This window comes from Paroedura picta, chromosome 3 (assembly GCF_049243985.1).
Source record: "Paroedura picta isolate Pp20150507F chromosome 3, Ppicta_v3.0, whole genome shotgun sequence".
Lineage (NCBI taxonomy): Eukaryota > Metazoa > Chordata > Lepidosauria > Squamata > Gekkonidae > Paroedura > Paroedura picta.
The window spans coordinates 129,699,192-129,724,595 of NC_135371.1; the positions used below are offsets into that span (position 1 = coordinate 129,699,192).

The window sequence follows — 25,404 nt, forward strand, 5'->3', positions numbered from 1 at the left end:
GCACTCCTGACAGAACCGCCTCTCTCCCGCCCCATGATGCTCTGCGCCTCAGGCGGAAGAGGCGCAACATGGCGGCGGAGCGGCAAGTGGCTGGTAGTGGCGGAGGCAGCGGTGCCCGCGGAGGGGGGAGCTGCGGCGGATCCGCCTCCGGCCCCGAGGAGAACAAGGAGAATGAAAAGCCGAAGGCGGGCGGCCTCGGTGATAGTCTGGGCCTGGAGAGTATCCTAGTGGCCTGATGGCGGGTGGGTGAGTTAATGGGGACGTGTCACTTCGGGTGCCGCCAAGCTGCAGTTGAGCTTTCTATGCTGCACCCGGTCCCGCGGAAGAGAACGCCTTTTAATTCGCTCCTGATGATTGACATATCTCTCTGCGGCTACTCCTCTTTGGGCGTGGGACTGAGGCTGGTGGAGAAGGGGCCATTGGCCGGCTGCCAAGGGGCATTACTGGAACGATGGGTTCAGGATGGCCCGTCGCATGCATGCGCACTCAAGCGTGCATACCCAAGAAATGTAGGCTAATTTGCCTTTGCTGTTGTTACATTTCATCCAACAAAGCGGTAGTATTTCTTTTTCTCTACCATGAAATTTTACAGGAGACAAACTAATCACTCAGGATTAGGTTCCCAGCAGAATGTGGCATGTTTAAGAAGCGGCCCTTCCAAAGCTGACAGATCCCATTGTGAGAAACAGCGTTTTTATAATCTATTTTGTGAAAGTAGCCCGAGGTGAGTTCACTTGGGAAATCATGCATACATGTCTATGCATGAAATAACATGGTGAAAGCTGTGTGAAGTTTGTAGGAAGAGTATGAGATCAGGTGATGAATTATTTGCTTGTACATGCTTTGTGGGAAAGAGTGGTGAAGATGCTACAGACTTCTCAATGGAATCTACCCCATACATGATATACTGGTTATAGATAAGCTACTTAAACATTAATTTCCCAAAGTAATTATGACTTTTTGAATCAGCATCTAAAGTCCTTAAGTAGTGGACATTTGAGTGTGAATTAGTGGCTTTTATCTCCTGGAAGGTGTGCCAAGAAATATATATAATATGAAATTGATGCTTTGATATGGAAACAAATACATCCCAAGTATGTGAACATTAGTGGAAAACTTGATGGAGAAGATCATTATTTGGTACCCTTAAACCCCTTATCACTTCAAAGCGATGAAAGGGGTATTGAGGAAGGATTTTGACGAAAGAGACAATATGGCATATAGGTTCAGGAAAGACTTTTCTAATATAATGGCAATGGGTCCAAAGGGAAGGTGTATAAAGGAGAAGTTGATTTTGGTAAGATGAAAAGGAGTGCTGGCCTTAGACATGTTTAGGACAGCAACACAGGCTGTACAGAACTTAAAAGTAAGGCTGGATTTTGTTCTGAGTGCAAATGGAGATTGTGATCAGTATAGGGAGAAGAGAATGGGCATCAAAATCCTGAGTGACTTGAACTGTGACTGCTAAGGACTTCAGTGTAATGGCAGGGATATAAAATTTATTTCATCCTGGATGCAGCCAGTAACATAAAATAAGGCATGCTTGTTTCTCAAAATTGCCATTAAATATTGCTAATAATTAAATATAGAGGCAGCTAGTAAATACTTTTTTGCAATTTTCGGATTTAACGTTTTGTACTATGTATTTTTATGGGAAATTTCTTACTGTTGAAAGGTAGCTAAAATGAAGAAATGAAAATACACATGTAATTTCCCCAGTGACAGAATATCGTGAGGTCTTTGGACAATCTGTGTTTGGAACCTGTGCTATTTTTAAATTACAATGTGGAATTACAAGTTTTATAATCTTAGCCAGGTTTGATGAATATAGGGGTAACCCTGTTTGTCACCATCACAACAAAAAGCTAACCCCCTAACCAAAGCCTTCCCCATTTTTGATCATTCCATTATTGGATCCAATTTTGAAAACAGTGGATTAATAAATGATTTCACCACCACCACTGAATTGTATAATATTAGCATAAACAAGCAGTGTCAGGAGCTTCTTGTGGATGTTTTTGGTTTTTTTGCTCTGCAATATAAAATACTCTGTTGTGAAATTATGTGAGTTTTGTCTTATTGTGAGACTCTACAATAAAATCATAGCTAGGGACTACAGTGATATTTCTTGATGACCTGCCATATGGGATTTGTCAGCACCTGGTTTAAATTGTACATTTAGAGCATGTAGAGCAGGGGTAGTCAACCTGTGGTCCTCCAGATGTTCATGGACTACAATTCCCATGAGCCCCTGCCAGCAAATGCTGCCAGGGGCTCATGGGAATTGTAGTCCATGAACATCTGGAGGACCACAAGTTGACTACCCCTGATGTAGAGTACTTGTTAGCCCTGATCATTGTGAATTGAGAATGAGCAAGAACCCAACCAGTATTTTCTTGGGGCTGCATACTAGAAGGGAAGATCAGTAATATTTAACAAAGTTTTCCCACAATTCGTGATCATACTGTTGAGAATATCTTATTCCAGGGTACCTTTGGATGATTCCCCAGGTCACAGTTTGAAAATAACCATTCTATAGTATAATTAGTGTATACAGTTATATTGGCTCGCAACAGATTTCTGCTTAAATGAGTTCAAAATAAAAAGATAAATAGCTGTAGTTTATACAAAATTACCTCATTTTATTTGTTTCTATATATAGCTGTTCATCCAAAGCTTATTTTTTTGTTTTTAATTCTAAGGCCAAACATGTCACAAAAGCTTGTTAGATTTTAAAGGTACAGATTGGTTTCAGTAAAGAGGAAATGTCTACCATCTAACCAGCTTTTCCTGTAGCTGTTTGCAGAAGTTTTTTGGTAAACTCCTTTCTCAGCGTACATTCATTGAAGTACTGAACGAATCCATGTGCATCTCTGAAATATTTACAAATTGCCTTTAATGAAATGTGTAAAGTTTCCCTAACCAGTTTTTCAGTACTTCAGATTATTAAAGAATCACAGCAGCAGCATGGATTACGGCATGGTGATTTTCAGCGATACAGGTTAGTATGCTGCGGTCAATGCATGCAAGCTAATTGCTAGACAGTAATAATTGCCAATTCTTTCACCAAACATGGAAGAAATATCTGCACTTATGATGGCTGTTGCATTCTAGTATAAGGATGTTATTTAATTGGGAGGGTTTGCATCATTGTCTTTGAGCATACTCCTATTAATGGGACTCCCAGATTCTTGAATTGTTTTACAGTGGTGGTGGAACGTGTTGTCAAGTTATAAATGACTTATGGCTCCCCATGGGGTTCTCTAGGCAAGAGATGTTCAGAGGTGGTTTGCTATTGCCTGCCTCTGTGTTATAGCCTAACTTGTTTTACTTAATACAGATGTATTGTGCCTGGAATCAACTTTCCTTTTTTTGTTTAGGTCTGACACTGGAAGAAGTATTTTTTGTATGAGCTACTACTTTGTTTGTTTGTTTGTTTGTTTCCACCAGGGGTTACTGCTCCCGCAGGCTGAGACGACTTAGAAAAACTCTTAACTTCAAGATGGGGAATAGGCACAAGTTCACAGGGAAGAAAGTAACAGAAGAACTTTTATCTGATAACAGGTATAGGGAGCACTAATAGCTATGCTGAGCATGATGCGCACAACTAGCAAGACCAAGAGTACACCCATATTTGAAGCCACTGTTAGATGTTTGATATGTTATTCATGATTATGTTATTTGTTAGACTGTTCTATGTATTACCCCTGCAATGTTTTGCGTGAACTGTGCTGAGCCGTACGGGAGGGCGCTATTAAAATCTAATAAGAAAATTAAATAAAAAATTAAAATAAATCTATGCCCAGCAGTTGGGAAAGGGAATGGTGCTACATGCTTTTTAACACAACTGCTCTAGGATGCATGCTCAGCCATTCTGGATGTCCCCATTCCCCTTTTAGGGGGTGCTGCAGAGGAATTCTCGGTACATGAAACTGATGCATGGCGGGGAGCGGGGGGGAAAGGTTTTCCCTTTTTTGCCAGACAAATGACTAGGGCTAAATATTACAAAAGTTCTTTGCTGCAGATATCTGTTTTTCTTTAAAATTTACTTTTGGAAGTAACTTGGGTAGATATACATAATTCCTCTCTTATCCTCTCAACCACCGTATGAGGTAGGTTAGACTGACACTGGTGGCCCAAGGTTCATGTGCTAGGGGGGAAATGGGACAGGGATCTCCAATATCACAAGGCCATATTAGACATTGTGATGGGCTGGGTCTAGGTTCCTTGCCTGACTTTCAGGCTGTCAGTCACATGTCATGCTTCTGGGAACTCATTTTCCAAGTGTGCAGGGTCAAGTATTTGGGTTGGAACCATCATGCATTAGCCTCCGCGCCCCCCCCCCCATTCTTTCTGACCTGAAAGGGCTTAGGGGGACTTTTTGTCCCCGGGGGGGGGGGGGGTTGCACTTGTAGTGCCCCATGAAGCAATAGTGGCTCATGCTATAGGAAAAATGGTATGTACAGTGCTACCTGTGCTCTGATCCTGATACAAATGGCTGGAAAATTAATTTATGGCAATGTGACATGTAACTTATGGTTGAAAAGGCAGATCAAGGAACTCAGACTCAACCTGTGAAAAATCATACCTGGTTTGGCCAGTGCTGTTAGCCACTACACCACACAAACAAGGTATTGGCCCACACGCTTAATGTGGGTGACAGACAGTGACTCTAATCATTCTTCATTCTACATAGTGGTACTTCATGATACCTTTACCTCTTCTTCTGCTTTAGTTTGTAACACAATAGGTTGAATCTAATCATTATGAAATTGCTGGGTTCCCAGAAGGGAACTTGGCTAACTTCACTTTCTCACCACCACCCCAGTGCTTCCTTAAAGACCCTCCTGAGGGTCAGGGAACCCCCATAAATTTCCTGGGATGCAACATGAGAAATCATAGAATCATAGAGTTGGAAGGGGCCATACAGGCCATCTATAAAATTATAGCTTGAGAATTACAGCAAGAAAAGAATTAACAGAAATTTGTCTCTTTTGCACAAGATCTTCTGCAAATGGGTCAAAAGCATGCCTGAAACCTGGTGATCTTATATTTTTTGCAGTCCCCCATGCTGCCCCACACACTGTTCCTTCTGTTTCACTGACCCAAAGCATTTTTTCAGAGGGCTACATTATGAAAGCTCTTTCTACACATTCAGTGTTTGTAGTTGATTGAATCCAGCCCTAATTTCTAGTGGGGAAATTGTAGCCTGAACACAGTATCAGAACCTTTTTAAGGTCTCATGTACTCCTGGTATGCAAAAAAAGTACATACAAGATTGCTGCCATGCAAGATGGCTTCGATTTTGTTTAGGGCTTGAATAGTTTTACTAAGGTGAGATCTTCAGGTATGATCTGTATTTGAGTCTGACAAGTGGATAAATGCATTGTTCTGATTTCAACAGTTCTCTAGTTCAATGAGGTTTATTGCTTGAGTGATAGCTGTTTGGAAATGGGGTTTTTTGAGTCAGTAGATGAGAAATAATGTCATCTTGTGCTACAGATACTTGCTTTTGATTCTTATGGATGCGGAAAGAGCTTGGAGCTATGCTATGCAGCTTAAGCAGGAAGCCAACACAGAACCCCGCAAACGATTCCACTTGTTATCTCGCCTGCGCAAAGCTGTAAAACATGCTGAGGAGCTGGAGCGCCTGTGTGAAAGCAACCGTGTGGATGCCAAGACCAAGCTGGAAGCTCAGGTTACTGCTGGCTGTCAAACTGTTTTGTAGCAAAGTCAAAGAATATAAATTAACTCTCCTTGAATAAATTAGTCTGCATTGTGAAATAACATTAAAACTCTTTGGGAGATTAGATCAGGCATGTCTGGCATTGATTGTAGCTGACTTACTAAGTCCTAGTTATAGAACATGCACATTAGTTCACAATTAGCGGTCTGTCTCAAGCACATGTTTGAGCAGTAGGTTGGAAGCTGCAGCAGAAGTGGAAAAGAGAGCAGGCAGCTGTCTGTTTAGTTACTAGAGCTTACTCCCAGGCGAGTGTGCATAGCATTGCAGCCTTGGTGTAACATGGTCAGCTTTGGTTCAGGGTGTAGAATGTTTTCAGCTGGCTCTTAAATATTAAACCACAGCTGCTTCATGTTGCCTTGCTGGCTCTGAAGGGGCTTAAATCATATCCCATAATGAGTGAGATATAAGTAGAATTTTAATATGTATATAGGAGCATTAGTGGAGGTGCAGTATGGAGTTCAGAAAATCTAGGCCTTGCCAAAAAAATCATTTTTGTTTTCATTTGAAACTATGGTGTGCCTTTGAACATCAGCTTCCAAAGATACTAGCCAACCAATCTCTCCTTTAAGCAAACCAAAATCTACAAATCAATGCCTTCTTTGGGGAATATGAGAGCTTTCTTTCAGATTCTTCCAGTAGAACATTGGACAGATTAATAGCAGAAAGTAAGCATGGTCCACATCTTGCAGTGTTTTATTTAAGTACTATTGACAAGAAACTATACTTGTGAGTTCACATGAATCTTTTCTACAACCCTAGAAAGTAAGTCTTGTTAATCTGTTCCACTTAATATTTCTGGTAAGGCCTTGGAGGAGGAGCGTGTCTCATGGTCTAAGTGCCACTCAGCGCTTAACACCCACACTGGGCAGCTGTCCCGCCCCTGAGTGCCGCCTCCTCCAACTGGCTTGCCTGCCAATCGCCTTCTATCCCCCACCCCTGACCACCCCCTCCTCCTTCCACTTCCCTCTGAGGCGTGGTGGCTTCAGATCCCTGCTGCTTGAGAGCTGCCCCTGCCGGTGAGTTCCATAACAGCTACCTGCAGCCTTTCCAGGTCTTGGGGGAAGAGAAGGCCGTCTGCAGAGTTTTTCCACTGCACCCCCCTAATCCACCCCCCCTAATCTAGCACCCATTGTATTCCTGAATGCAATGGGCTTGGAACCTAGTGAACATATAAATTTCATATGTAGACATTTGCTTGTTGTCCTCTTTGTCCTTGGGCACCTAGTCCCAATTTCTCCAGAGATACCTGTCATCTGAATTTATAGATATGGAATTTGCGGTCATTACTGCTAAGAGCACTGAATTTCAATGATATTGAATTTCAGTGATGGTTTGGTACTCTACACATCGATAAGCATAATTGACAGTTAAAATAGTTTTGTTGATGTTTGGGTTTTTAATATAAAGTTGATGTAGAAATGTGGGTTACATGTATCTTTGTGTGGTTCCCCCTCTAAGATCTCTCCACACAGAACTGCTTAACTGTCTGGTCGAGGTTTCTTGAGTTCACTTTAATATACATGCATGTGTTTTCTTAGTGCTTCAAACATGAGTTGTGCATAGTAGGGTAGAAGAGTTGGAAATAGATGACGTCTACTGTAGAGCTTTATGGTTATGGCTGTTAAACATATTAGTGGGGATGAGGTAGGGAGAACGCCATCTGGAAAATTGTTGAACTCTACTGAGATGTTCTTGATAGTCCTAAAGAAAGATTCTGTCACACTGACTACTATTCATCTTGCCCTCTGTATGCAGGCATATACATCTTACCTCACAGGTATGCTCCGCTTTGAGTACCAGGAATGGAAAGCTGCTATGGAGGCTTTTAATAAATGCAAGTGAGTTTGTCCTCCCTGTTACCTTTGTGCTTATGTGAATTTTGTTAAACCAACTCGGGCAGCATGCTAGTTACACCTATGAGTATACCCACACAGATTCTTTTGAGATTATTCTAGTATTGTAGACTCCACATACGTACTTATGTGGCCTATGGTTTTAAGCTAATGCACTGAATGGTTACAGATGATTTTTGTTCTTGATAAGTTTTAGATTCAATAGTGTCTTGTTGAGAAGCACAGTAATAAAGTTAAAATGTTACCTTGAAGACTGATCTCACTAATTCTTCAGAATAAGAGGGGCTTACCCTCCTATTCTAATTAAGCTTTCATCTTCCTGCTACAGAACCATATATGAAAAACTGGCGAGTGCTTTCACAGAGGAGCAGGCTGTACTATACAATCAGCGAGTGGAGGAGATCTCACCCAATATCCGTTACTGTGCCTATAATATTGGTAAGTAAACCAGGTGAAAATGGCTGGAGCAAGTGCTAAATATCTGTATTGGTTCTCTACTAAAAATGAGAAAATGTGGCGTGTAATACCTGTTCCATGTACCTGTATTTGCATGCCTCAGGATACTTTTCAGCTTGGCATTTTTGTCATTTCAGCGTTCACTTCAGCATTTTTAGCTGTCATAATTGCCAAGAACGGCTTGAAAACCAGAAAGAATCTACTGAAAGTATAGAATGTCCACCAAAAAAAAGTTGAGGCAGGGCTCAGGTGATCATGAACCCCTTGTTTTCCTTCAGAGCTTTAGGGCCATACAGCATTCAATGCACTGTTGCATATAGTTCTCCTGATTTTTTCTTTCTTTGTTTTTTTGAACTGTATCTGCAGAGGCTACATTCTGCAGTGTGGGATGAGTGCAGAGGAGAAACTGCTTAACCCTTTTCTCTGGCAGTTTCTGTTGTTATTCTTTCTTCTTCCATCCTGTGTATCTTTGAGGAAAAAAACACTTTTGTTAGAAAAGAAAGAGTTTAGAAGCCCTGGCCTTGTACCACCCTTTTGTTGCTGATGAAAACTGAGAAACTCCTTGCAACTGAGTTGCATGCATAGTTTGTGCCTAAGAGCAAGTGATTTATTTCATAATTTTGCTAAAAGATCTTCCTGTTGCCCTGGTTCAGGTGGCACTAAGCCACCATTTTTGGTCCCTTGTTTCTCTATATCCACCTCATGCTGCTGCTTAAATTACTAATTCTAAACAGAGTACAAAAATATAGAAAAAGCTAGACTCCCATTTGAATTGTTGCAAAAATTTATCACAAATACATAAAGTATTATCTCTTAATGATCTATATTTTGGGAGTAAAAAAGAATAAAGATTTCTTGGTTCAGAACAATAATTATATTAAAAACTCATGTGATACAAAGGGTCTGCACTACTTGCACCACACCTGCATTCTCTGTCAGAATATGGTATCTTAAGATACCAACCTTGCAAAACTCTAGATCAGCCTTTTTCAACCTTTCGCCCATTTCCACTGAAATATTTTTGAGGCTTTAAGGCCCCAGGAAATGATGTCATCTGGCCACACCTCCTGGCAGTGAGAATGTCTTGGCCAGCAAAGGTTTAAATGGCCAGAGCCCCTCTCTACCTCCTCCAGGCCCATCATTGGTCACTTGGGGAGCAAGTGGGTCAACTTGCCCAAATAATGGTACAATTTTTAAGAACTTTTTCTTTCTTCACTCGGAGCTGGAAACGGCAGGCACAGGGAGGGAAGGCTCTCTCCAGGCACTGTTTTGAAAAAAAACATGTGGTACCATTGAGGAGCCTTGGCTGTACTGTTCAGTACCATGGTTGGGGAAACTCTGATCTAGATGGTAAGGCATGCCAATATCAAGACATACCCATAGCAAAGAAGGGTCAAATATGAGTAGTAAAAATTGGTGGAAGAATACCATCAAATTGAGTAGAACAAATATGCTCTATAGATTGCACTGTTATAGTTATACTTAAATCTTAATCATTCTCAAGACTTCCTGTCTGGTAACTGAATAAAGGGAGTCAAAGGCAAGATTGGAGGAGAAACAAGAGTCCTCTCTGACTAAGCTGATGTAGCCTTCATGGATATTGAAGGGTATAATTTTAACCTTAAGGAGACAAGCTTCAAGCGAGCCTGAGCTTTAAGGGATTGTTGTCCCAATTCAGATGAGAGGAGCCCCCCTTGCAGTTCCACAGATGAATCATGAGGATTTAAGAACTGAATCCAGGGACCTCCCCTATTTTATCAGACCTGATTTTTTAAATATTCATATTCTGACTTGTTACCTGCCACTCTCAACCAAGGCTCACTCGTGGTGGCTTACACTTTACCAAGGAATATATAAACATTGCTATAAAATACTAAAGTCCAAGGTTAAAAATACCACACAATACAGTACAGCAGCAGAGAATTCTGCTGTAATCAATTTCTTCCCTGGCAGCCAGCTCTAGCTCTGCAAAACCTCTTTATCACCAAACCTCATGCTGCAAGCGGATGGAAGGAGGATGCAAAATGTCTAAGGTGTCTGGATGTCAAGGGGGGGAATGGCCCAGAGATCTTCCATCTCTAGCTTTGGCCAAATACCTGGTAGAAGAGCTCTATTGTATGGGCCCTGTGGAACTGTGATAGCTCAGACAGGGTCCTTAGCTCATCCCGGGAGCTCATTCCACTAGTTAGGGACCAGGACCGAGAAGGCCCTGGACCTGATCAAGGCCAGGTGCAGTTTGGGGGGAGGGGTGAAAATCACAAGTTTATTGGTACCCGCAGAGCGAAGCACGCTGTGGTGGGCATAGAGGGAGAAGCAGTCCCTCAGGTATGTGGTCCCCAGACTGTGAAGGATGCTGAAGGTCAATCCGAAAACCTTGAACTTGATCCCAAACACCACCAGTAACCAATGCAGCTATCTCAGCACTGGCTGAATGTGGGCCCTCCAAAATGTTCCTGTGAGGACCCTAGCAGCCTCATTCTGCATCAGTTGCAACTTCTGAATCAGCCAAGAGTAGGCCTGTGTAGAGCAAGTTACACAAACCCTACGGTGACTGTCGCATGGATCACTGTATTCAAGTGTTTCAGGGCCAGATAGGGTGCTTTGTGTAGGTGGGAAAATGCCGATTGGGCTACTCTAGTGACCTGTGCCTCCACTGATAGGGAGGCGTTAAAGATAATCCCCATATTCCTGCCCAAGTATGAGATCTCTTAATTGCAGCCCATCCAGACAGGTGAGCAGTGCTTCCTGATCTGACCCAAGATTAAAAATACATAATAAATGTATTGGCTTTGTGTTACATATTCACAAGTATCTGCCCTCCCATTCATTTTTTGTTTTTAAATCCTCACTCTTACAAAGATGAACGTTCTCTGGGTCAGCACTAAACTTATATACAAGCCCAGTTAAGGTTCACTTAATGGCTCCCATGTCATATGACTTTGGGCAGGATAGTCACCCTCTCCAAGGAAGTACTCAGAGCCTGTTGATTTTGATCTGGAAAACTCACTAGCTCCACCCCATGGCCGGCATGCAGAATCGCAGTCCCCATTTGTGCCTGCATAACAGAGCCTGCATAACAGTGCCTGCATAACAGAGCCTCTTGTGGCGCAGAGTGGTAAGGCAGCCGTCTGAAAGCTTTGCCCATGAGGCTGGGAGTTCGATCCCAGCAGCCGACTCAAGGTTGACTCAGCCTTCCATCCTTCCGAGGTCGGTAAAATGAGTACCCAGCTTGCTGCTGGGGGGTAAAACGGTAATGACTGGGGAAGGCACTGGCAAACCACCCCGTATTGAGTCTGCCATGAAAACGCTAGAGGGCGTCACCCCAAGGGTCAGACATGACTCGGTGCTTGCACAGGGGATACCTTTACCTTTACCTTTAACAGACTACAGGCACAGAATATAAAGTTTCCTGTCAACTTTTAACAGGCTCATTGGTCTGTAGCTGAATAGGTTCACTCTCTCTCCCTTATAAACTGGTATTATGATAGTATGTCTCAAAGTGAAAGACATAACTCCTGTCAGATTTATCTTTGAATAAATACAGTTGCCAATATATCTTTCCACCATGAGCTATTGGCTTTGAAGAGTTTTGGCGGAATTAAATCTGCACCAGGGCCTCCCCATTCTTCCTTTGAGAAATTAGAAATCTAATTTCAGGTGGTCAAACAGGGCCATTGCAGTAGTTCAGCTAGGTTTCAGGTTCTCTGATTATCCCAGTTACTATAAGAACTAGCAAAAATATTAACGAGGTGTGCCACTCAGGTATGCCAGGAGATATGAGGTGAAAGTGGGCTAGGATGTAAAACAGAGCAAATCCAACTTCCAAAATCCACTCAGATTTCTATTATTTCTAGCAGCTCTGATTAGCTTTTGCCAATTAGTGAGGCAAATTTCTTTTTTACTTTTGCGTATAGCTTTTTCAAAAAAAAAAAAAGTATGTAAAGTAATTGAACAGAATACATGCCTGTATTCTGATAGCAGACTTTTTAAAGACACAGTTAAGATGGAACTAGGTATTTTTTGTGAACCTCAGTGCCTTATTTCTGTTGATCAGTTTCTAGTAAGCAAGCAATACATGGGAGTAGATTTGCTCTAGCTTACAGCAGCTATCATGCACACAAGATCCTAGACTAACTTCTAAAGAGCACATTTATCTGAGAACATCAAGGTTCTACGCAAAGTATACTTTTCAGAACTCCCATTTTACAGATATCAATTTGCTATTTTGCTAGATAAGTATTGGATTATTATTTTGGGCACTGAAATCATTAGGCAAACTTATTAATAGAAATAAGACCGTATGATTGCTGGCAATAATTTTTCCCACATCAGGTTAGCTTACAAGATCAATCAAATCAGTGAAGGTAAGTAAATAATCTATAACACTTGCCCCAAAGGGAAAATCCCAATGGTGTACTCTGTCCGTAAAGGTATCCCCTGTGCAAGCGCCAAGTCATGTCCCACCCTTGGGGGGGATGCCCTCTAGCGTTTTCATGGCAGACTCAATACGGGGTGGTTTGCCAGTGCCTTCCCCAGTCATTACCGTTTACACCCCAGTAAGCTGGGTACTCATTTTACCGACCTCGGAAGGATGGAAGGCTGAGTCAACCTTGAGCTGGCTGCTGGGATCGAACTCCCAGCCTCAAGGGCAGACAGCTTCAGACAGCATTTCTGCCGCTTACCACTCTGCGCCACAAGAGGCTCTATACTCTGTCCTTAAGACTATTTAATTCTTTACTATCTATAGATGGGCACATTAGTTTATCAGAAAAATTGATTTTGTTAACCACCCATATAGATCATCTTAGGATAACTTGCTTCCTCCATTAATATTCTTGGAGACACAAAATGAAAGACTTCCATGGCAGTGCCAGTATATGCATTAAAATGACTCACAAAATTTTTTTAAAAATGCCTTAAGATATCTGTAGGTATAATGCTGAGGTGAAACCAAATAAGTGAGCATAGCTCTTCAGTAGATTTTTTTCCTTCCAGTCTTTTGCCAGATAGGGAAGGCTTACTAAGAAAACAGAGACTAGCCTCTGTATTGAAAGCTCTAACAGGTTGTATATTGTATTATTTGAGATACATGATACCTTAGAGCAAATTAAAGGTGGCAGTTGTGTGAAGAAAATAAATGGTTATATGGTTCTCATGAATCAAAACTGGGATCCATTCCCCACATCCTAAAGCAATTAAACTTAAAGCTGCCAGGGCCTTTGGGGAGAGGCAGGGTATAAATTATATTGTAAATATATAAATTCTGGTTCAAAAAAAATCTAAAGGCTGCTTTGGTTCCCCTCCCCCTGTGGGTCCAAAGTCACCCTATCCCTCCCGACTCCGTCCGCAAGCCCCGTGTGCTCTGCAGCAGGGCACTGCGGATCCCCCCCATGGTTAAAAGAAGGGAGAAAGAAGAGAAGCGGCGAGCCAAGGGAACAAGACATGAGATCAAGCCCAGCCTGGAGCAGGACAGCAAGCAATGTGGATGCGGTGGTGGCGGCGATAGCAGCAGCCCCCTCCCCCGGGCAGGGCCCTAACCCCCCTCCAGTCACCTCCTGTGGTGGGTCACCCATGGCCACAGATGGGGGGGGGCTGGTGGAAGTTCCTCTGCAGTGCTAGCTGGCAGCTCCTCCAGTTGGGTCCCTGCTGGGCTTTGGTGGCAAAGTTGGGGTTGCAGGGAAGAAAAGGTTGAGAACCACTGCTCTAATGGGAACATAAGAATTTTTCTCTTAACTGTAAGATTTATTGAGCTACACAAGTTTTTTCCTGCTTGTATATATCTTCCTGTCGGTATTTCTACTTCGTTATGTTGAGAAAACTACAGCTATAGAAGTGGAGAAGGGAGCTCTGTCTCTGTCTGCTCCCCCTCACGGCCGTAGCTGATTAGGCTACACTCAGCATCTTGTCAAAATGAAAGCAGAGAAAACATCTTCAAAAGGAAAGAAACTTGAGTCTGCCAAAACAGCCGACTTGGAACAAAAGCAAAGCAAAATCCAAACCATCAGGTCTGAAACAACAGATATAATGATATAATAATAGAGAATAAGAGTGAAAAGGAGAACTTCAGTGGAGCAGTGGTCCTTTGTTTTAATTGCATATTGGCTTTCATAAGATTAAAAAAAATATTTATGGCTTCATCCAATGATCTTTTGGGTTTGAAGGAATTGTGAATCTTTCCCATATTCCCCTCCCCCCAGCAGTCCTTTCCTACACCAGGAAGGTTGATTCCCAGAGCTATAGGACCCAAAGGCAACTAATAATAGCTAACATCCTCTTGTCTTCTCTCTTCTGGAAGGAAGGAAAGAAGGGGTTTGTCAGATACTCTAAAGACATCTGTGAACTGATGGATCACTGGATTTAAAAACGTACAAACTAGTTCTGGTTTCACTATAAGTAACTAAACTAAGTCATGTTGTACTAGCTTTCATATTAACAATATTTGGTCTTTAATCTTTAGGTGACCAATCAGCTATTAGTGAGTTAATGCAAATGAGGCTGAGATCTGGAGGTACCGAGGGGCTTGTTGCTGAAAAACTGGAGGTAATTATTTGCATCCTAATCATTTGGTAGAAATGCTGCCAGTGGTGCATGTTCCAACTGCATGTTCTGAAGTCCTTAATGTACTTGACCTGCTTGGAATGACTCAGTCCCCTTCCATTTCACACTGTTAATGACAAACTTAAGTCTCATCCATCAGACCTAGAAGGCTGTCGCTGGCAGCATCTTCCTGCTTCTTTCTACAGAAGTCTCTGTGAACTTTAACCTAGTGTTGGGGTTAAAAAACAGAGGCTGTCCTCCAATGGATATTGAGACAACTCTGGTCAAACATCAACTGGGCTCCCTACATGGATCTTTCCCCCCTCCCCCCAACCCAAAATGAGAACTTAGCACTCTGGAACAAATTAATTATTGATAAATTGTAATTTTACCATGTACATTTATAATTTTAAATATTGGAAGCTGCCCCAAGCCGGCCTGCTGGGAGGGGCAGGATATAAATTGAAAAACAAATGTTCAGGATCCTGCCTCTATTTTTTCAAAAAAATGCTTCCTAGCAGATGCTGGTAGACATGACCATATATGGTCAAAGGACTAGATATATATAAACTCCTGCCCATTCAGGAAACCCTTCCAGGGGTTTCCTGAATGGAAACCCCAGTGTTTAGAAACCCCAGTGTTTAGAAAGCCTGGTGCAGAATAATAAGATGAGCCGTAGGCCACGGGTAGTCAACCTGTGGTCCTCCAGATGTTCATGGACTACAATTGCCATGAGCCCCTGCCAGCAAATATCCCTGTTGTAGGCCATGCTAGAACTCCCTAAAGGGCCTGACAATATCCCCGGCCCTAGATAACGCCATTTTATACAACAAGAAGTTTTTTTATATGCCGTTTTTCTCTACCAGGAGTCACAAAGCAACTTACAATCACCTTCCCTTTCCTCTCCCCACAATAAACACCCTGTGAGGTAGGTGAGGCTGAGAGATATTACAGCTCATGAGCCCAAGGTCACTCAGCTGGCTGCATGTGGGGGAGTGGGGAATCAAACCTGGCTTGCCACTCTTAACACTACACCAACTGCAAGCAGATGTTTTCTAATCAGGAATAAAGGGGGGTCCTTTAGTGGATGGGCTTTTTAATAAGTAAATTGTTAAGTAAATGTTTTGATTGCTTGTAAATACCTATTAAGCTCACTAAGATATAGAACAGATTAAAAATAAGTAAAATGTGTTATGGCTTTTAAAAATTTATACTGCCACATTTATTTCAAAATTCCTATACCAAACGAAACTTAGTATGGAAGTAAGAGCTGCTATTCCCATTTCATACTAATAACGTCTTCACTCTGCAGGCACTCATCACCCAGACTCGAGCGAAGCAGGCGGCCACTATGAGCGAAGTGGAATGGAGAGGACGAACTGTGCCAGTAAAGATAGACAAAGTGAGGATCTTCTTGCTAGGACTGGCAGATACTGAAGCAGCCATTGCTCAGGTAAGTGGGAAATCCTGGCTAGCTATCACTTTGTAGTTCTTACTGTGTATAATGTTGCATATTTTGGTGTATAATTGGAGAACTGCATATTGTCATCATTCTCCTGTATACATTTTGTAATAGGGCTTTGTGACCAGGCAGTGGCATAGCTCAGGATATGGGAAGTGTGAGTTTTGTGACAACAGCCTGCCATGAAAAGCTTTAAGGTTTTATGCAGTCAGTTTGATAAGGTTTATGAAGCTATAGAATAGCTTCAGGAATGATTTCCTCGAATGCATGCGGGTGCCTAATGTCTACACACAAGCACTCTTTCAGATATGCTTGGTAGTGAGAAGTATGTGTTGTCACCTCCAGCAAGCATAAATGTTGGTCCCATATTTGTACTCAGCCAACCTAGCTTTGCTGGTCCATGCAACAATATCCTTAAGTCTAGACTATTATAACTTGACTAGTTTCAAAGGGGAGAAAGGGAAGGGGCCGACCCATGGCGAGAGCCCTCACCCTGGGGGGCAGAAGTAGTCCCCGCCGTGACGCGGGGCCAGGCGAAGCGGAACGGGCGCAGCACTCACCGTTTGGGAGAGTCCATGGTCCGCAGTGCAGCGCCGGGTTGTCAGAAGGCCGGGGCGGGCTGCAGAGGCGGCGGAACAGTGGGTGGGCGGAGTCATTGAGTCCACTGGGTGGTAGGCGGCTTAGCTTGGGGGAGGGGTTCCGGGGTGTGGAGTGGGAAGACGGCACAGAAAAGATGTGCAGAGGGGGAAAAAGAGGGTTGGGAGAGGAAAGAGGCATGGAGGGGGGCGGGGCGACATCAGGATGCTGGGAAGGGGAACCAGGCATGCACGGGACTCAGCGCATGCCTGGTTCATTGTAGCTCCGCGGCGGCGGCAGAGGAGACTCAGGGAAGGGCCGGCAATGCTGAGGAGGGGAGAACGGCAAGGAGGGGGTGAGCGGCAGTCGGCGGGGAAAGGGACGGTCGTGGTGGGGATAGGAAGGGTTCGCCCCTCCGAGTTTTTATCCCGGACAGGTCCCACCCTATCTCCTCCCCCTTAGGGCTTACCGCTTTATTTAGACCGCTCCGCAGGAGCGCTTTAAAGATTACTTGTTTGGCCCTTGAAAATGACAGATACTGTCTAGTATGAGTTGCTTTGAACAACATTACCCCTGTTTTGAGAATGTCACTGTGGTCACCCTATTTGTTTCTGGATCTAGTACAACTTTCTGGTTATGACTGTCCAAACCTTTCATGGCCTGGGACCTACATGGTTGTGGGAACATCTCTTAGAATGAACCTGTAGGGCAGCGTCATTCTTCTGGCTGGCATTTCCTTGTTGTGTCTTCTTGCCCACTAGTTGATCAGCCACTGCTCCTGCCTGTTTGTTCCATGATTATACCTATACTGTGGATGGTTAAGCTAAGCTGAATTTTCTTTGAAGGGTATTCAGTTAATATTTTGATAACATTTGCACAGTTTTCAGATTTTACCAGATTGGGTTTTAATATGCTTTTGTGGCTTTAAAATATTGCATGTTTTAAGGTTGATGCTGACAACTGACTTTGAGGTTCTATTGTGGGGGAAAGGTGACCTATAAATAATCCTGGGTTGTTTTTGAATGGTTTGCACATGAACCTTGCTCCAGGACAACCTGTGAGCTGAAGTGTGGCTAAACAAACAAATTCCACTCTTTTTTACATCATTGCCATTTCTAGTTGGTTTTCTCTTTGCATGTATGAAGCTGAAATAGACTCACAGGTGTGGTTAAAGAATGCTGTCAGACTTGTTTGGCTTGCCTCTGCAGTGGTAACCATGATCCCTCCTTGGTATTTAGAAAAAAATTTAATTTGATTATGAAGCTTTCTTTATATCTGCCCAAACATTAGAGTGCATGTTTATGAAGTTTATTAATCTCATTAACATTGGTAATGAATAAGCAGTTATGTTACTGTCCACAACCAATGGCTTTTTGAAGGCTCTTTTAAGTTAATAAAAGTCCTGTGTAGCCAGTTTCAGGACTGCCTGTTAGCCATGCATGGGTAATCAATGCCAATCATATCAAACTTTTTAAAAGGCCTGAGAATCCTTTGGCCAATCTGGTTTGAGCATACTTTTTCCAGTCCCAAATCAGGCTATTTTCTTTATTTATTTTATTTATTCACATTTATATACCGCTCTCTCTGAAGGCTCAGGGGGGTTTCCATAGAACTGAGAACTATACAAGAAAATTTACCCACTGGGTTATTCTAGAAATGATGGCTAACTCTGCAAGCCCCCACAGACAGTCTCAGAGGAAGTGGGGAGGAATTAAAACACAAAACATAAGTGAGAAAGTTTCATTTCTTTGAACAGCTATAAACAAGCTATTTGGACTAGGAATTGCTGTTTCAGTGATTTAATGTAAAGTGGCATAGATGTTGCCATTTAGGAAATCACAGTATATCTGTTGGGAAACAAAGAAAACAAAGCAGTTGATGAATTCTTTATTTTTATATCTTATCATATGTGAGTTTGTGTCCCTGGATAATATCTGAAGGCAACGAGGATCTCCTCACGTCTGTTTTATTCATTATAACAATCAGAATGCTTTTCTTCTTTTTGGTTTGAGTTTTTATGTTGTTGATGATCTGGGGAAATAGCAATAAAGCAGTGTTTTACAAAACATTCAGAAGGAATTAATGCAGAAGTCGTTTCAGAGACTTGTACTGACTTATTCTTTTGTCAGTCTTTAGGGGATTAGGGGGGAGATAACCAGTTAGTTAGACCTGTCTCAGGTTGCTAATCTTATTGCACGTGATGCTTATGTGACTTTAATATTATTTAGTGATTGTGATTTGATTGAAATGGAAGTAGCCCAGACACTTTGACTGTTTCTGTGCCGCTTTTGTATTTAGGCAGAAGAAGAAGAAACAAAAGAACGTCTGTTTGAGTCCTTACTGAGTGAGTGCCGAGATGCAATACAGGCTGTTCGTGAAGAACTGAAGCCAGACCAAGTGAGTATAAAGTGTTGTTGTTGTGGAGGGTCTTATTTATGGCAGAGTTGTTTTCATAATTGAGGTTCACTTGAAGAAACTGTATGGGCAGGCCTTGTCCATTTTTAATGACAGAATACGAATTGTGGGTTCTATATGTGTCTTTTCTGATCAAATACAGCAAATCTTAACTTTAATTCCTACAGAAGCAACGAGAACATTCTTTGGAAGTGGATTCTGGAAAAGTCACAAATATCCAGTACCTGCACAGGTAAGAGTATTTCAAGCTGCAGCAATCTTTCTCATTGTTTATTCACTGGCATTTTAATTCAGAGGGACATTCATTGGTCCCTTTTTTCCGCACTAGATCTGACAGTCTTTTCTCAGTAGTTCCCCTCTACCTTGCGTGCTAATTGATAATGGAAACTTTGGTGTTTACACCCAGCTGGTTTTGAGCAACCTTTTAACAGTATCCCAAATTGTGGAAACAATATTTTTCCAGTTACCTGACTTACATCAAGCTGTCCACAGCAATCAAGCGCAACGAGAGTATGGCGAAATCTTTGCAGAAGGCATTACTTCAGCAGCAGCAGGTAGAGGAAGATGGCAAGCGGACCCCTCGGCCCCAGGACTTGATACGCCTTTATGACATCATCTTACAGGTAACAACAGTGGCAGAGAAGATTAGTGTTAGATTGGCAACAGGCACTTGCTTGCAAAGTATGGAGTACCCCTTGAGTTCGTGTATCTAATTCCATTTAAAACAAGGATGTTTTCCAGTTCTTTGTGATGAAGTGAACTGTTTGTCCTAGTTGGTCATTGCTGTAGACTTCATTAATCTTTATTGGGTTTTTGTTTCATTAAAAGATTTGGGCATTGTGCAAAGTGTTAACTGATTGTGTACAAACTAAAATTAAACGCATTTAAGTTTCCTGAATGAGCATTTACTGGTAATTGCATGTCGTACTCTGGACAGCAAATCAGAAGGATAGGAGCTTGTAAGAAAGTCAGTGCTTTAAGAGAGCAATGCTTTGCAAGTATTGGTAGCTCCTATTTTTGCTTGTTGAACAAGTAGGTGGATCTTCCTGAAGAAATGTTTCACCTAGAATGTAATATGGTATTACATAAAGCCTACATTTATGAAGTGTAAGACAAGAAGCAAATTTACAATGCAAAAAATGTTCTTCTGAAAATTCTCATTTTGATCTCTCTGAAGAATTTAGCAGACTTGCAACAACTTCCAGGCCTAGAAGAGGATAAAAGTTTCCTAAAGGAGATAGGAATAAAGACTCTGGTGTATAAGGCTTACAGGTAATTCTCAAGCAAATAACAAGGCTACTTAATTAGTTAAAAGTAAGTTGGGAAATATTCTTCATATATCTGACATTTTGATACATTGTCCTCAGTGTGAGATTAGGAACCACACATGAAACTGGCTCGGGTTTCAGTTTTGTAGGAACCATATTTCACCTATCAGTAATATTATCCTATCATAGAATTCTATTTATCATCTGCTGTTCGTTGTTGGCTGTATTGTTTCTGATATTAAACTGGCCTTAACCAGGGTTTTTTTGGATGTGGCCTGGTGGCATACACTACCAAATTAGATCAGAGCCTTGCAGGACCTTAATCTGTTCTGCATGGCTTGCAAGATGGAGCTGTTCTGCCAGGCCTATGGTTGAGGCCTGAAAAAATTTCTGAAATTGCTGGCCTCCCTGTCAGCAATCCACCAAACATTTTCTCCCCTGCCTTTTTCCATGAAACTGAGAATGGACAAATGGTGTATTTAATATTTTTAATAATTTATTAACAACTTAGTTTTGTTTTTGTATTTAACTTATTGATGGATTTTTACCTTGATGTAATCTATCCTGAGTCCACAGAGAGAGGGCAGACAATAAATACAAATATAAATTTAATTAAATATAAATTGAATTATTGTGTTATCCCACTAGGTGTTTTTTCATTGCACAATCATATGTTTTGGTGAAGAAGTGGAGTGAAGCCCTTGTGTTGTATGATCGAGTTCTGAAATATGCCAATGAAGTACAAACTCAAGCTGGAACTTACAAAAACTGCTTGAAGGTATGGAATTAACCAGTTTGGATGCGAAACTCTGTCAGGTACACCCTCTTAAGCTTTTAATACAGGCTTGTTGTGATGAACATTATAAGCTTGAGGCTTGTGAAAGGTCCCAGAGGAGGGAAAATTTTGAAATCTCTCCCCCTGAGATTGTTTAAACGCTCAAGAGCTACACCAAGCTTTCCCCAGTCTCCTCTAGCAAAGCTGCTGTCAACATTCCATCCCTGCTGAAGAGTCTTCAGGTAACTTCGGGCCTTTTTAATTTTTCTCTGTAAGAAGTCATACCCTTGTGCATACTTGAGAAGCCTCCTGAGCATGTAGAAACTCCTTTCTGCCTCGTCAGTGGGTGGTCCTGTTGTGCTGCCTTCGTCAGCCATACACGGCTGATTATGATTAACGCTGGTTTTATGTACCGTTTGCATGTGTGGCTTTCACCGGCCTTTTCAAGTTAATAGTACTAAAAAACCCCCTCTTAATGGATTTCCAAGGGGTGACTTTGTTAGTTGCATTTTCTCATGTCTGGAGGGGTGTAAAAACTGTTCTAAATTCTATCTGTTGAAAAAAATCAACATTAGTTGCAGCATGCTGAGCACTGTAATACTTCAGTGCCTTAAAAACACTCAACCTGATATTGTCTAGGAGCTGCCTGATGTTCAAGAACTGATCACCCAAGTGAATGCAGAGAAATACTCATTGCAAGCAGCTGCCATATTAGGTGAGTTTCTTTAGAGCTGTTGGGGAACTGTTAGTTTTCTATGACTTGATAACAAAAGTTACTGGGTTCAAAGAATGTACCACAGAAAGGGGTGTATCCAGCATAGTTTTTGCAAGGGGCTTCATCCTGTGGAATTTTCCTGGCTCCAAATCCCCCTACCATAGCAACCTGAAGTCTCCCTCCTCAAAAAATCCTGCTCCTAGGAATCTAGCCCATTGTCTAGAATGGCATCACATTTGACCTCCCCTGGGCATCTCTTTGCCATGCCTCTTACTTTCAGAGTGACATGTCTGAGCCTGCTAATGGCAGTGCCTGTCATCACATCAGAAGGAAACAATCTTAGTTTTATCCCATCTTTTCCTCCAACTCAAGTTATTTTATACCAACTTTTCCCCTCTTCTATTTTGGTTATTACAGCAACCATGTGAAAAAAGTAGGTTAGGATGAGGAATAGAGAGACTGGTCTACAGTCACCCAGTGGTGTGGGGATTTGAACCTCATTCTCCCTGGCTTTATTTCTGTCCTCAGCCCACTGCACTACCTTGAAGGGCTCTTTCGTCTCTTCCATATCTGCATAGGACTCCCATTTCATTCTGAATAGCCATAATGATGCCTTAGATTTCTGGTGACTTTTGATTGTCAGTGGTGTATGTGTGTGAAGACAAATTTCATACCTCAACTACTTCCCCAGTATAAAATACTTGCATAACCTTGATAAGTGACTGTACATGTTGCTCACAAGCCATGACTGAAAAAGGATTCAGCCTATTGTGTATATATTTTGTTCAACATCTATATTTTATTTAAAATATACTTATATTCCTGCTTTTTCTCCAAGCAGCTCAGGACCCACCACAGATAATAATGTGGAATACAATGAAGGGGAAGGCTAAAGGCTAATACAGGCCCTGTAATAATGATTGCTTCACTCATGTAATTGTGAATGTATTACCAAGTACAAAGGGTCACATGAAATACGTTCTATGTTCAACTGTCTTCAGTTGTATTGTGGGCAACTGCATTTTCCTAGAGTATCGCTCTGACTCTTTCAGATGCAGAAGATGTCCCTGAGGTTGAGTCTCCATCCCAGGTCAAGGATGGCAAGGTAAGCTGTTGTAGAATTTCAAAATGATCAGCAAACCTGATTTCTCAACTCAGCTGCTGCAAAATGTAAATCCATGTTTCTAGTGGTACAAATCGTGTAAAGTTGCCGGATTGTCCTGATTCAAGTTTACTGATAAGATTGTAGCACGTGATTTGAGTGAGCCAGTGTTGTGAAGACCACATGAGGGAGGCAACCTGAGAGGATGAAGGGCTCGGAGCAGTGCCAAGTTTCATACATACTTCTCAGTTTCACTTCCTTAGATTTCTTTGTCTCACTTAAAAAGAAATTGTCTTACCAAATGTAAGGAATAGATATATTTTCACCCTGATTCTACATAATGGGATCATGTTAACCATAGACAGATTCCAAGAGGAAATCTTACAACTGAATTCTGTGAAAGTACATCTACATTTTACTTTTTAAAAGTGTCAACTCTGTTATAATCTTCCTTAAAGTGGATTAGAATATAAAATATTTCCCTCTTCTGTCTTTAAGCAGGTTTCTCTGGGGCTGGTTTGGGATGTTAGCCTGGTACTTGTTCATCTCGTTATCTTTGATCTTTTATTATCCCAGTGCATTGCTTTGGGAACATTATAAAGTCTGAGGTAGTGAAGAGGCTCTGAAGTTTCTGGTAGTAGTGTTATACCACTGCCTGACTGTTATATTAGATTTGGTTAGGTAGCCACACTGTTTTCAGTTAATCTTGGTTTTTGTTTCTTTTTATATCAAGCCACTTTCAGAACGGTTAGAGACTTTCTGTCTGGATTCTTCCCTGGTCAGCAAGCAAGCCAGTCTGGTGCATTTTCCTCCAGAGTTCCAGCCAATACCGTGCAAGCCTTTGTTCTTTGACCTGGCCCTCAACCATGTCACTTTGCCACCCCTGGAGGACAAAGTGGAGCAGAAAGCAAAGAGTGGTCTTACAGGATATATCAAGGGCATCTTTGGATTCCGGAGTTAACCAGGGCAGTTCTCAAGAAGAAGATTGCTGCTATCTTGGATTTTTGGGGAAACTCCAGCAAATTTAGACCTTAACCATTTGTGTCTGAAATCCATATGGGAGGTTTTTAATATCTTTCCAACATTCTCTCTTGTCTGTACATCTGGTTTAGTAGAAGCTTTACAAATGAAAACCTGCATACAGCTTCTGGTTGATCTTCTAAAGCACTCGAAACTGGTGGGAATTTTATCCTACTTTTTGGGAAGAGCTAGGATCGGAAACTATTTCTATTCTGCGGTTCAGGCAGCTAATCAATACCCATTTAATATGGCCTGGGCTGATCTTTTATTTTCACTCAGTAGTTGGCCCCTGTATATTTGGTTTTTAGAAACAGGATGGAACAGAAGAGTACCAAAGCTCAGGCCTGCAGTTGGGTTGCAAAAGCAAAGTGTAATAGAACCCTCTATGCCTGCAGCTTTGACTTTTAAAAGTGCTGGGGGGGTTATGTTTCAGACACCTTAGAGCCCTTGGCGACTTAGAATAAAATTAAGAGTTGGCTGACTAAAATCTCTGAAGAGAAAAGAGATCAGGGGAATTATCTGGGAATCTCCCTGAACACCCACAAGAGTCTATATATCTTTTATCGGTGTTTAACTTAGGTAAAATTGGTATATTGGGAATTTCTTTTTTTATTAACTCTCTTCATTCTTTCTAGCATTATGTTTGGTTATTTTAAGGACTCAGAGGGAGGAATCGGTAAATTGAATTAGTGAAATCCTAAGCAATAAAGGTCATTGCCACGTGTTCATGGGAGCATTTTCTATGAGAGAACTTTGACAGTGCTGTGGGAATCCAGCCACCTTGTCAGTGTCACTTTTTGAAAACTATTTAATAGGCACAGTTGAAAACATTTGTGAATCTAAATTGTATTTGGGACTTCTCCATGAGCTATGTTGCCTGTCTTAAAATATTTTCCCTATTTAGTCTAAAGTATTTACTGGATCAGGCAGTCCTTAGTTGTATTTCTGTTATGCTGATGTCCAGTTTTACTGAATTTCTCCTTCACATTGTTGGAAATAGCAAAAAAAAACTGGATTGATACATCTTAAAAGTAATTCCAGAAATGATACTTCTCAATCACTGAGTTAACAAGCTTCAAAAAAATGATAATTTTCAGGTAAAGAAACACAGAGCTTCATTATACCAAAATTATTGGATTCATTTACTTTTATATAAAAAGAGTCTCTTTTAGAGGGGTGTAGTAATGCCAGATTTGGTTTAAAGCATGTATTTGAAATGGGCAATCTAATCTGTTTTGCAGAAGGGGCATTTTACAGAAGCAAAAGAATATTTTTTTAGTTTGTCTAGTGGTGAAATTTCACACAGATATGACTTGTGGATTCTGTTGAAGACTAATTTGCAAACAGGAAACCTGGCAAGAGACTGTCCATTCTCCTTTCTGGGCCCATTAGTGTTTTGTTTGATTGTACTTTGCTCCAGACTCTGCTCTCTCCTCCTGCTTTCAGGCTGAATTAAATCTGAGAACTGTGTTCCTCTTA

At 41.6% G+C, this 25,404-nt stretch overlaps 1 protein-coding gene across 1 annotated transcript; it reads left to right on the plus strand.

The window, feature by feature from the left end:
- Window positions 1-18: 18 nt before the first annotated feature.
- Window positions 19-25,404, plus strand: SRP68 (signal recognition particle 68). The gene is made up of 16 exons (XM_077327744.1): window positions 19-219; window positions 2,935-3,001; window positions 3,451-3,564; window positions 5,503-5,698; window positions 7,502-7,584; window positions 7,928-8,037; window positions 14,513-14,595; window positions 15,905-16,045; window positions 18,929-19,027; window positions 19,213-19,277; window positions 19,509-19,668; window positions 20,223-20,317; window positions 20,962-21,091; window positions 21,728-21,803; window positions 22,856-22,908; window positions 23,639-25,404. Exons 1-16 carry the CDS (start codon window positions 69-71, stop codon window positions 23,864-23,866), a joined length of 1,851 nt encoding a protein of 616 aa, XP_077183859.1. The 5' UTR covers window positions 19-68; the 3' UTR covers window positions 23,867-25,404.